At 36.0% G+C, this 12,875-nt stretch overlaps 1 protein-coding gene across 8 annotated transcripts in view; it reads left to right on the top strand.

The window, feature by feature from the left end:
• The window catches only part of LOC112504061 (cyclin-dependent kinase C-2-like), a 23,648-nt gene extending 13,057 nt beyond the window's left edge, over positions 1 to 10,591 (top strand). For 5 of the 8 annotated variants that reach the window (XM_025108027.1, XM_025108032.1, XM_025108029.1 and 2 more), the window contains 11 exons: positions 2,314 to 2,395; positions 2,540 to 2,630; positions 2,717 to 2,746; positions 2,906 to 3,015; positions 3,096 to 3,168; positions 4,944 to 5,064; positions 5,347 to 5,464; positions 7,006 to 7,145; positions 7,237 to 7,294; positions 9,420 to 9,490; positions 9,869 to 10,591. In XM_025108027.1, coding sequence (XP_024963795.1) covers positions 2,314 to 2,395; positions 2,540 to 2,630; positions 2,717 to 2,746; positions 2,906 to 3,015; positions 3,096 to 3,168; positions 4,944 to 5,064; positions 5,347 to 5,464; positions 7,006 to 7,145; positions 7,237 to 7,294; positions 9,420 to 9,490; positions 9,869 to 10,409 — 1,435 coding nt within the window. In that variant the 3' untranslated portion in view covers positions 10,410 to 10,591. Of the gene's footprint in view, positions 1 to 2,035; positions 2,084 to 2,313; positions 2,396 to 2,539; positions 2,631 to 2,716; positions 2,747 to 2,905; positions 3,016 to 3,095; positions 3,169 to 4,943; positions 5,065 to 5,346; positions 5,465 to 7,005; positions 7,146 to 7,236; positions 7,295 to 9,419; positions 9,491 to 9,868 lie in introns of those variants that run through there. The other 3 variants (XM_025108030.1, XM_025108031.1, XM_025108033.1) reach the window with 2 other exon arrangements.
• The last annotated feature ends 2,284 nt before the right edge of the window (positions 10,592 to 12,875 follow it).

Genomic DNA, 12,875 nt, shown 5'->3' on the forward strand with positions numbered 1-12,875 from the left:
GGGGGGGGGGGGGGAACTGAGAAGTGTTAGTAACTATGATTAATCGGTGTTCGTGTTCGTTTTTTTTTGACATAGTTGGAGCTCTTTCACCTCAATTTAAATGAGTTGGTTGATTCTGAAACTGTTTCCTCTATCTTTGCTTTCTTATGGGAAATATTTTGTTTTTTACCATTCTATTAGCCTGGCAAAAAAATGTTTGTTGGTGTTTTCTCTATGTATAATGTTGTAATATTGTCAATGTTTCCCTTGCAAGTTTTTTCATTCCCCCTCCCCAAAATACATATCTTGTATTCCAGCAAAAAAGACTTGATTTGAGAAAGCGTTATCGCTATACGAAATGAAACTGTGGCTAACACGCTAAGCTAAGATTGAATCAGATCTCTTTAGACAGAAGATCTTTTGTCTCATGGTAGATAGGACCATTTTCCTGCAACGGGAAAAATGGGAGCAGATTTGACTCGACGCAACCTAACAATATATATGGTTTTGGACTTCAGATATTGATTTATTTTTATAGAAATCATTAGTCAAAACATGGTTCTGGTGGAGCTAGCGTATTAAACCTCACGTGCATTAATGGTCTGTGGTTGCCATTTTCAAGCCCTTACAGATAGAACATTCTTTATGCCTTATAAGCTCATCTGCTCATGACCCTCACACTGTCCAACGTTTGAGCGGTTGAGCTCACGTGTTGAATGATGAAGTTGTTGTGATGCCACTTCGATGGCTATTGATCTATCTAGAGATGTTGAAGGACCGGGCATTGGCCAAAAATTTAGGACCAAATCCAGATGGACGGTCCTAACCGGTCCGTAACTGGGCCTTAACTGGTCCTTAAAAACAACTAATACATGTATAAAAGAATGAAGTGAATAATTATTTTAAAAAATATCTTGAATTATCTTTTTATTGCAAACTAATCAAATCTTAAAAAAAAATGAGTTAAATTAAGATATTGTAAACTAATTAATCCTTTTGATGTCTTTGTTTTTTTTAATTTTTTCCGTCTTTTCACATTTTCCATCGTATTTAGTCTTCTTTAAGTGATCCAGTTGAGTAGTGTTTAAATATAAAACATCCAGTATTCTTTCTAATAAACCCTGACTCCATTTGTGTTGAATGTTTGGTCTAAGTGATCAAATGACTGGTTTTTTCAGACTTTGACCGGGCCTTGACTAGACCGGTTTTTCGGTTAACCAAGGACCGGTGTTCAGGCATTATCTGGTGCTTCTTTTTCACTGGTCAAGAACCGGTCCCAGGTTCAAAATTTAAAACCAAAACAGGCTTTTACCTATAACCGGTCCTTGGGCCAGGCCTTTTTTAAGCATTTCTCTTTAGGGCCGGTCCAAAATCGGTTGACCGGTTCTTTGTGCATCTCTAGATCTATCTATTGTTCTGTTTTAATTCAAACTATTCCTTATTGTTCAAAATTTAAAACCAAAACAGGCTTTTACCTATAACCGGTCCTTGGGCCAGGCCTTTTTTAAGCGGTTCTCTTTAGGGCCGGTCCAAAATCGGTTGACCGGTTCTTTGTGCATCTCTAGATCTATCTATTGTTCTGTTCGAATTCAAACTATTCCTTATGATTTTGGAATTCTTTGATTAGAACTTTTATAACTAAGATTTCATTTTGAGCCCATGTATCTTCTGGAAAAGTGAATTTGGTTTAAAATGTTATTTCATCTAGCTAGGCATGACTATTAGTTATTTTTTCTGCTTTACAGCTGATCCTTACTTTTTACAGTTTTTGTCTTCATGATCTTTGAAGAGTTTGTGGTTCAAGTTGGAGTGTTTAATATATTAATCTATTGTTTTGATTAGAATGTTGATAGGATGCACTGATAGAACTTGGTACATTTGGGTTTTGGGGAGTTGTATATTTGTTATTGCAAGCAAGAGTTGCAAACTTTATTTCTTTTCTTTGTTTTATGAGTTATGTTGTGGATATCTTTGTTTTGTTCTAAGTTTGTTGTATAACACACACTAAAACCTGTCTGCTGTGTTCTAATTTCATGATCCTATTTGTTCTATGAAGGGTAACAATTGCACCCACGTCCCTTTGAGCTTCTCCCAATTTAGGTTTGTACGTAATTGCTCATATGTGTGTGTATATCCATCTTTTATTTGGTTGAATTACTTTTAGTTTTGATTTCTGAAGAATAATTGTCTTCCATATTGATTATTCTGGTAGTTCATTTTGAATCATAATGTATTTTTTCTCATTGATACTAAAGTGCCAGTGTACTCTTTTCTTGCTTGTTAAGTCCCTTTTAACTGGACTTACGGTTTTGCGTACTGTTTGATGTTTATCAGTCAAGTATACATGGCTAGAGAGATCAGAACAGGGGAAATTGTTGCTTTGAAGAAGATACGGATGGATAATGAGAGGGAGGGGGTAACACATCCTTTCCTGCACAAAACTTATTTCATTTACACATTGTTGAATGAGACCGTATAAAATTCCCATGCTTGAGGAAGTCTTGATTCTTTTTCTCCATTTTGTCTAAATCTACTGTATGTATCTACTTCATACATACAGTTTCCGATAACTGCCATACGTGAGATTAAAATTTTAAAGAAGCTGCATCACGAGAATGTAATAAAGCTTAAAGAGATTGTTACTTCTCCAGGTAACTTATATTAAGCTGTGTAACTACTTATCAAGTACTCTAATTGTGCTTATAATGACATTGGAAGTGCGTGCATTGCTGTGTAGGTCCTGAAAAAGATGAGCAGGGCAGGCCAGGCAAGTGCTTTTTAATATAGTTTTTGTTGTGAGAACGAATTCCAGTATTTAATGATCACAACTATTTCATGTAGATGTGGAATGCCATTATTTTTGGTCTTAGAATTTTCAGCTATCAATTTGGCTTCAGGGCATTGATTTGTTTAAATATCACTGCAGACGGTAATAAATACAAGGGGGGCATTTATATGGTTTTTGAGTACATGGACCATGACCTAACTGGCCTTGCTGATCGTCCTGGGATGAGGTTTTCTGTTGCACAGATTAAGGTACCAATGATTAATTGACTTGCTGTTTGTTCTATTCCTGGAACATTAAATGGTATACTCACCTGCTCCTCTTCTTTAAGTGTTATATGAGACAGCTTTTGACAGGGCTTCACTACTGTCATGTAAATCAAGTACTTCATCGTGACATCAAAGGTATTGTCAAAGCAAGTTCTTTGAATTTATAGATGAAAAATAACAAGACAAGTGCACATTGGGACAAATTTTAGTTTATTTAAGGGATGTATCTTTGTAACTTCTAATGCCTATAAAATTCTAAATATTGCATATAAACCTTTCCACCAGAAGTGCTTACCTGGAATCGATTATGTATTAGAAATCAAGGGAAAAAGAAAAGAAAGACATGAGAACGTAATTGAGATGATTTGACTAGGAAGAAAGATCATAGGCTCTTAAGTTGTCGTCTTGGAGAGATCTGCATTCCCAAATTTAAAATTCACATCCTGTCCAATTTGCAGTCAATGACAAGTGATTTTGACTTTTTAAAAGTAAGGTAACAAATGAATTTGGAAGAACACATTATATGCATAAAAGAAACTACAGGATTCATGAAAGCATATTTGACCACTTTTTTGCCTCTCTAACCTTCCAGTTTAGTCTACAGAGAAACATTGGTTTTGTGCTTCCACTTTTTCTACTATAACTTTCTAAGGCCCTGCACTTTCATGTAGATGCACGTGCTTATTTAGATGTAATTTGCTTCACTATTAAGTTGGTAATTGTACAAGAAATTACTTTTAGGCCAAAGTTGTTAAAGGCTCAAGGCGCACTTAGGCGCAAAGGGGTCCCGGGGCCTAGCGCAAGGCGTGGGCCTCAGGAATGTGAGGCGCATCTTATATAAATTTCTTATACACACACACACATTTACACACAACTTAAATATGTAGCAAGTACAAGCCTCTTGTCCAACAACCAACAGTACTTTGAGAGGTAGAAGGGAGAAGGGTTGAAAGCATGAGCCATGAAGGAGAAGTTTAAGGTCTGGGTATTTATAGAGAAAGAGGCTTGAAGTTATAAGAACCGGGTGTTTAATATTAGGGTTTGACTTATGTCATCTATTTAATAACATTTTCTAAAGACGTCCAGAAGATAAGAAGATGAGAAAACTTATTTAACAATGGGGTTTGACTTGGTATTTAGTAACTCTTTATGAAGCGCTCCTAGGCCCACAAGGCGCCTCAGCCAAGGCGCAGGTCGTGAATACACCTTCCCTCGACTTTAAAAAAGTCCAAGACCTTGAACCTAATGAGCCTTGGATCCTAGCGCTTTTAACAACTATGTTTAGGCCAAAGACTATGGTAATGTTCTTCCTATTCCATGTTTGCAATTCTTTTACAATTACCACCGTATAGAGCGTGTCAGCTGTTCCGATTTTTCTTTCCTTCTGAGATGGGAAGTCAGTCTAGGGACAAAGCTTCTTTTTTTGTTCCCTCTAAATTGTCTCATTGGAAAGGAGGTGGATTTTCCACAACAAGGTCTCGGATTCAAATCCGGTTCCGTCCACCCTGCCCTAGGATACCATGATACCTCCTAGATGATGGCCGTGGGACCGGTATGGTGGGGCCGTTCCAGAGGGTACCATGGACCCTTTTTCCACAACAAAAAACTTATTTGTTCTCCTTAAACAGCTGTTGTTAATTTTTGATATCATCGATTATCTTTCAGTTACTGTCTTTGACTTGGTTGGTAAGGCTTAATTCGATGCCCCTTGATGCTTCTGTTATTTATTTTATTTTATTTTGTGTTAAAATACGATCTGTCAGTTCAATTGGGAACACACTGAAGGATGTTTGATATCTTTGGTCATTTCTCCTTCGAGAATCTAAAACAAATATTAAAGCATATTTTACAATCATTGGATATTCCATTTATCTGGCTTAAGGTCTAATCCCTCGCTAATTTTACTGCAGGTTCCAATCTTTTAATAGACAATGAAGGAAATTTGAAGCTAGCAGATTTTGGTCTTGCCCGTTCATTTTCAAATGATCACAATGGGAATCTTACAAACCGTGTGATTACTTTATGGTACAGGTATCTACATTTGTTCCCTCCCTTCTTTATTAAACACCACCTTTCATCTGTGAAAGAAATACTAAAATTCAAGTACAAGATTTTTTGTTCACTTTCCTTGAGAATTGAATGGTTGTCGATCTAGTAACCGGAGAATTGGATCTAGCTATATATATATATATATATATTCTGCGTATTTGGAAAAGGAAAAACATGTGTTGGGTGATGTAGTCCTTTATAATAGGCTTGTATACATATTTATTTAAATATTTGAAATCTTTTGATTCACTATGATCGAAATAGACCACCAGAGTTGCTGCTAGGGACCACGAAGTATGGCCCAGCTGTGGATATGTGGTCAGTTGGGTGTATTTTTGCTGAGCTTCTGCATGGGAAACCAATTTTTCCTGGGAAAGACGAGGCAAGTTTCCTTCTCATTAAATCTTTGTGGGGTTAATAGTAAAAGGTGTATGGTATGCATGTGAATTATTGTTAATTGAATACCGCGGGTTGTACTTGAAAATTGGTATATTGTATCTCTTTAGTTCATCATACATTGTGATTTGGACATTTACGAATGGATTGAATTGTATTTTAGATGAATAACCAACAAAATGTCTTAGATACATGCTGATTACAAGTGAAATAAATATTAATTTTGACTATTATTAGTTCTATACAGCCGTAAATCAAAATCTATGATTATTGTTTTTCTCCAGTAATTTATATTCGTGTTAATAGTCGTTATTACTATAAATCTTACTCCCTTCATTTGGATAAGGTTTCATGATTTTAGAAATTCATAGTCCATCTCTTTTTGCCATTTACAGTAACATGGATTAAAAAAGTAAAAGACTCCTTAATAAGAAGCCCCACTTCAATTTGCTTAATTGACAATAAGGGGCCGTTTACCAAATTGCTTGCCGGTAAGAGTCAGCACTTTCACTAACCTTACCTGGAAAGATTCTTGGCCATTAAAATGGCATCATATGCAACAATCTTTCCTGGTAAGAGTCGTCACCCTCACTTACCAGGTAAGACTCTCGTTCATTGCCTTGCGTCACCTAGCCTCTTACCGAGTAAGATTCTTGGCCCTTGTCATGTTAGTCCAGGAAAATAAGTGACCCGATAAGCTCTTAATAAATAGCCCCTAAATATGAGATGGAGGCGCATATTGATTTTTGGATTTCTTTATAGCATATTCAAACTTTTCACTTCTGCTTTAAGAAAGAATATGAGCTGCTGCTGATAGTACAGTTGTTGCATGCTTTTTTTTTTTTTTGGAAAAAGGGGGCAAAACCCTTTTGGAGAAACTTTATTGATAAAGTACTGTGAGGGTTGGAGGAGAAGCAAGTGTGAAGTGGTAACTGGTAAGTGCCTAAATGTGGAATGGTTTAGAGTGTTATAACAGTATACATCGGTTTTATTTTCCCCATTTCTCTCTTTGAAATCTTTGTTCAGAGTCATCGTACTTCAGCCTCTTCTAAAGTGCCTATCCCACTCCAAATAAGTTGAAAATGACTGGTTTTTGTAGGAGTTTTAAGTGTGTTTTGAGTAAATCTTGGAACTCCTTAGAAGCCTGGATATAGAATGAGAATAATATAGAACTTAGTAGCACATAATCTTGTTTTTAACTTCTGGATAAATACCTGTGAAACAATGATAACTCATAACGGAAAAAATAGAACTGACTTCTCTAGATACTCAATCTTACTGGCCCTTGATGAATGGCTGATGTATCAGAATGTTAACCTCGAAACTTTTTACATCTTTTTTGATGCCGGGCACTAAGAGCTGTGCTTCTTAATACCACATGCACTTTTGCTGTGTATACTCCATTTTTGCAATGGCTTGGTTGTATTCTACTTGGGCATTGACTTGATACATGTTGTCCTCTGAATCCTCTGGTGAATAGCTAAATTAATTCATCATTTATCTTTGGTTGTTTTTGAAAATTATTAGCCCGAGCAACTAAGTAAAATCTTTGAACTGTGTGGAGCTCCTGATGAGATTAACTGGCCTGGCGTTTCTAAGATTCCTTGGTACAACAACTTCAAGCCCACAAGGCCTTTGAAAAGGCGTCTTCGAGAGGTCTTCAGACAGTATGTAGAAGGAACTCTTTCTTTATGATGATTGGAATTTGGATTGGATGTGTAAATTTCGACCTTATATTGTTCCCCCCTTCCATTGTAGCTTTGATCGGCACGCTTTGGAGTTGCTTGAGAAAATGCTGACTCTTGATCCTTCTCAGGTATTGCTTTGTTAGACATGCATGCCTCAAGTTATTAGTTTGATTCACATGCCAATATCTTGTGACCGTAAAACTACTATGAATATGTTTAAAAAGGTTTCATCTATTTTGTACTTGGATTATTTTGTATTGGAGTTCCATTTCCTTTCATTTTCACTCATTTATTTAAGTTGGATATTTTTCTCATTGGTTAAGGTTGTTCCTGATGGTCGATGATACCTATCGTAGATTTAGGAACTTTTTTTAGGTAGGGGTTCAATTGAGCGAAAAAGGATGTAGTTAGACAAACACCATGTGAATTTAATTAGTCAGATAGCAAACTTGAAAATAGAAAATTTAAACTCGAAGTCAAAATAGAAAATAAGCAACAACACCCCCTATTATGGCTTTGTTCATGTTCGCACTTGTTTTACCTTATTTTTGGGAGTCTTCTCTCAACGATTCTTTTTCTATGTTAGCCATTTTAAATCCCCTATATATATTATTTAGAGTTTTTGTTTTGTGTCCCTTGGTCCATGCTACGGCCATTGGGTTTTTTTTTTTTTTTTGGGGGGGGGGGTGGTGGAATGTAACATGGTAGGAACTCTAGCTAGTGTTTCCCACTGAGCTTGGTAGTGGTGTCTTAATGGTGTTTTCTGGACAGGTAGGTCTTATTGAAGTCAGCAGGGTTTTGAGTGACCTCTCACTTGTGCTCTTATTACTGCCTCCACAAATGATTTCAGTAATTACTTTTGCAAGCCTTATGGTATATCCTATTCATATGCTGAAAGTAGTTTATCTTGAAAATACTTGGGAAGAATCTAGCCCATACCTTGGAACTCAGAGATAATCTCAGATCCATGGAGATTTTAGAGATAGTAAGGGTCCGTTTACCAAATGCTTACTGGGTAAGTGCTTACAAGCAGGATCACTACCATCAAGTACCTTATTGGGTGACATTCTTGTTCATCAAAACAGATTGTTGGTAAGCGTTTTTTACTCGGTAAGTGCTTACCGGGTAAGATTCTTGGTCCTCGCTATGCCTCTTATCCAGTAAGATTCTAGATCCGTGCAATGCTTATCCAGAAGGTAAATGGCATACAGTAAGCGTTTGGTAAACGGCTGTAAGAACACTTTATGCTTTAGTTATTTTCATCTCTGCATACACTACTTCCTGGAAGAACACACTATGTTATACTCTACCATCCTCTCTCTTTGATGTATATTGTTCCGTTGTATTTGGGATTGGTTGGCTTGGTGTTGAGGGTGGAGCAGCTAAGGCTATGTTAGTTAGCTGTTGCCTGATGAACTAATTACGGTTGATAAAAATTAACTGATAAACTAGTTGATAAATGTAAAATGATCAAAAAGGACATTAAAAAATTACTCAATTCTAATATTACATAATATAATAATTAAAACAAACCACTAGTATATCTCTTCATATTAAAATAAGTAGTAATAAAAATAGAGTTTTCCTATTATTTAGGTTTAATGGACATTTCTTGCATTGCAATACTATTACGATGTTCTCAGATCTCATGGCACGACCATCACATGTTAGGTAATGTAAAGATTTTTGTAAAATTATCAATTATTGTAACCAAATAGGAATTTTAGAAAGTTTGTGACATTGATTGATGATTTTTAGTAATCATTACATATATTATGAATAAAAAAGTATAGTTTTTTAACTTAAAAAATTATCTAATTAATAATTAAATATTTTATTCATAATTTTGTAAGCTAGTCACGTTAGGTAAACACTAGCTAATAAACCAGATGACAATACAAAATGACCTGGAAAAATTATTTGGAAAAATGTAATGCATAATTGGGAGGAAAAAAAGTGGAAAAAAACCCATGGAGCGTATTGAAATGCTACCTGAAATAGCTTTTTGAAATCATGATTCTAATTTAGTTTACCTAACAAAGCTTTTTCAGTAAGCTCGACAAATAAGCTAGCTCAATGGGTTGTGAAACATGGTTAATTGGGTATGGAAAGAGTCGACTACAAAGAGCACACATTTTGGGTCCTTTTTGTTGCTTATTTTCAAATTTCATGAATTTTGTGCACTCAAAAACTATCGTGTTGGAGGTTGTTTATGCTGACTATTGCCCATCTTTGGGCCTGTCCATTTTGAAGAGAATATCAGCCAAGGATGCACTAGATGCAGAGTATTTCTGGATAGATCCATTACCTTGTGATCCCAAAAGGTAGGCTTCAACTTCCTTCAGTTATGTTTCAACTTTAAGACAGCTGAACTGCATGAAAATGCTATGTACTTTGACCTAATTTCTATTCTGTGTTATATACATCCAAAACCTTTATTTTGGTACCTCAAATATGAGATCTCGAAGAGTTGAACCGAAGTACTTTACACAATGGAAAGCGCACTAAATTATGTTGCATTCTTATATGTAAACTCAGGCACCTAAATATTAGAGATGTGACATATGAGGTGTACTAAAATGAAAGCAAGTTGCCGAAAAATAGGAACTGAACCAAATTACGTCAAATTCTAATGCAATCTACCCTTTTTAGACTGCAACTTCTTTTGACGACATTTAACCTTGTTTTTTGTTTTTATCAAGCTTACCCAAGTACGAGTCTTCACACGAGTTCCAAACCAAGAAAAAGCGGCAGCAACAGCGACAACATGACGAAGCAGCAAAGCGTCAGAAAATACAGCACCAACAGCAACATTCACGTCTCCCACCACCAATGCAGCAGCAGCAGTCTGGCCAAGCAGCTCATGCTCAGATGAGGCCAGGACCTCAAAATGCACCGATGCATGGTGCTCAGCCTCAGCTGGTTGCAGGTGGCGGACCTGGCCATCATTATGGGAAGCCTCGTGGCGGACCTTCTGCAGGATCAAGCAGATACCCGCAGGGCGGTGGAAACCCTTCTGGCGGATACAATCACCATCCAAGTCGTGGCAGCGGGCCATATCCGCCGCCCCAAGCATATGGTCGAGGTAGTGGAGGTACTAGCGGTTATGTGGTTGGTCCACCAAATTATTCTCAAGGCGGCGGCGGTGGTGGTTCATACAGCGGGGGTGGTGGACCTGGCGGTGGCCGTGGCAATGCAATGGGAGGGAATCGTGGCCAACAGTACAATAATTGGCAACAGTAAGAAGTCGGAATCGGAAAGACTTGGGGTTTTTGTTTGTCAGAATCAATGACCCTGTAAATCTCTCTCATATATATATATATATATACATATATATTATATATATATATATAGATAATCCTACAAATAAGCTTACGACTCCAATCCAATTAAAGAAAGCAATTGCAGCAAATAATCATCTCTCTTACTTGTCATGGTTTGGTTTAAACTACTTTTCTCTCTTTATGTTTACTATATTTGTTGTTTGTTTGTAATTGTACGTACTCTTTTTTCCACTAATTTCTTTTGTTTTTGTTTCAGTGTCGTTTCAAAATCATCAAATCCTTTAATTTTAAAGAGTTATTATTTTCTCTCTTGTTTGTCCGTAAACTAATTGTATACCACCACTGATAAACACCAAAATGACCGATATGCACTTCACTGGGCCAAGAGCACCCCCTCAAGTAAAAGCGTCTGACCATACCAAATTGCAAAATATTTTTTTGTCAATCGAAGGCATTCATAGAAACAGCCTCTACTCCTGGGGGGATAGAGAAAAAGGCTACATTGAAATAAGATTCTACTGTTTAGAATTTGGTTCAAAATATAAATGCACATAATAATCATGTAAGTTCTGTATAAGCCAATGCACGTTTTATTTATATATTTTAATCTTATGGAATTTGTTTTTACTTCAAAAAATGCTTTAGATATTGTATTAATTTAAATCGTTTGATATCATTGAATAATAGTAGATGCATACATGTATATAGGATAGGAATTAGATGCAAACCTCTCATTCAACCAATCATTAATTTTCTTTTTCTTCACTTTTTTAATTGTAAGTATTGATTAGTTATTTTTTTTATGCCGTGGACATTATCATCTTCATTATATTAATTTAATAAAAACAAATTCAATCAAAATAAGAAATACATGGAACAATTTTATTTTTACATAGAAACACAATTATATCAAACAATTTCATCAAGAAAAGAGTTATATAAAACAATTTTATCAGATTAAATAATTTCATACCTAGATGTACCTTTCCACTTTCCTGGACTCGGAAGAAATATAATGTTCCACAAATCGGGTATGTTCGATAAACTTCTTTGTATATTCCCGCACAACTGTCTTGGGACAAAATTGTTCTTTAAATCTGTTTACAAATTCTCCCAAGACATAGATCGTCGAATATCGGGTTTAGACAATGATTCCACTTCCCACCAATACAATGCGTTAGATTTTAACATAGAAACAACAAATCTAACCTTGTCTTCTTCGGAGCATTTACTGGTATTAAACACCAATTCACTTTCTTTTATCCAACACATTGCCTTCATTGGATCCATCTCTCGTGAAAATGTTGGGGGTTTACATGTTAAAAACATTTTTATGTCCCCCCCCCTATTGCTTGTTGTTGGAACTGGAGGATTTAACCCAACTTATTCAGTTTCAACTCTGGCTGGTAATCCCAATAATAGATACTAGAGTTTCCATCAGCTTACTTATTACCTTACATACTATCCTCTTTAACCCATCATATTTATTACCAGTGGTGTATTATCAATGTCCATGATCCCTTAATATGCAAATAACAGTTTAAGTCTAGGCATCATGCTTTGAAAACCTAAATCCCTTAAACTCAGACTCTCATACCACCTCCATAACACCCCAAACTTCTAAATTTGCATATAATATGAATTTCATATAAAGGAAATATAATTTACACCACAAGATCCCACTAGGACAAGGATTCTATATACAGAATTTGCAACTGAAAAATTCCAAAAGAATATCCATGTACTATCACAAGTATGTCAACATGTATCTTCAAAATATAACAGGCAACAAGTTGATCTTCAAAAGGGTAGATAAACACATAAGGAAAATAATCATATTTTCTCCTTCCCCTTAATATCCCGAGACCCTGTTGTTCCTGCAACGCATATTTTTAAAATCCAAAATGAGAGTTAGACCAAAAGGTCTAGTGAGAAAATCCCTTCTTTGTAGTTATAGGGTGAAGATCACCAAATCTGGTTTAAAACATTTTTTACGAATAGATAAATAAATTTCATCAAATGTATGTGTTGATCATCTCTCTTAGTGATTTGATGATAATCCCTTTTCACTTATACGTTGTATTTATGTTTCTGTCTTTTCAGTTCTAGAGACCTTCACTGAGTATGTTCAGTGATCGCTGAAGAACTTGCATTGTAAATCTATCAGAGACAACAATACTTCAAGAAGACAACACTCACACCAAAGAACCTTCAGCAAACGTCAAAGACTGAAATTTAAGATTAGAGACTGGCGAGTACGTGATCTGAAGCGGTACTCAGTGATTACAAGCCCGTCTACATATGTGTAAAGACTGCTCAAGCTTCAACGAATGATGAAGAGACCTTCAGGTCATTCCAGCATTCAGCGATCAAAGGAAGCTTGCTTAGCACGATTGTTGTTGTCTTGTCCTTATACACACAAAGG

Source organism: Cynara cardunculus, unplaced genomic scaffold (genome assembly GCF_001531365.2).
Source record: "Cynara cardunculus var. scolymus isolate 2C unplaced genomic scaffold, CcrdV1 Un_Scaffold_4506, whole genome shotgun sequence".
Classification (NCBI taxonomy): domain Eukaryota; kingdom Viridiplantae; phylum Streptophyta; class Magnoliopsida; order Asterales; family Asteraceae; genus Cynara; species Cynara cardunculus.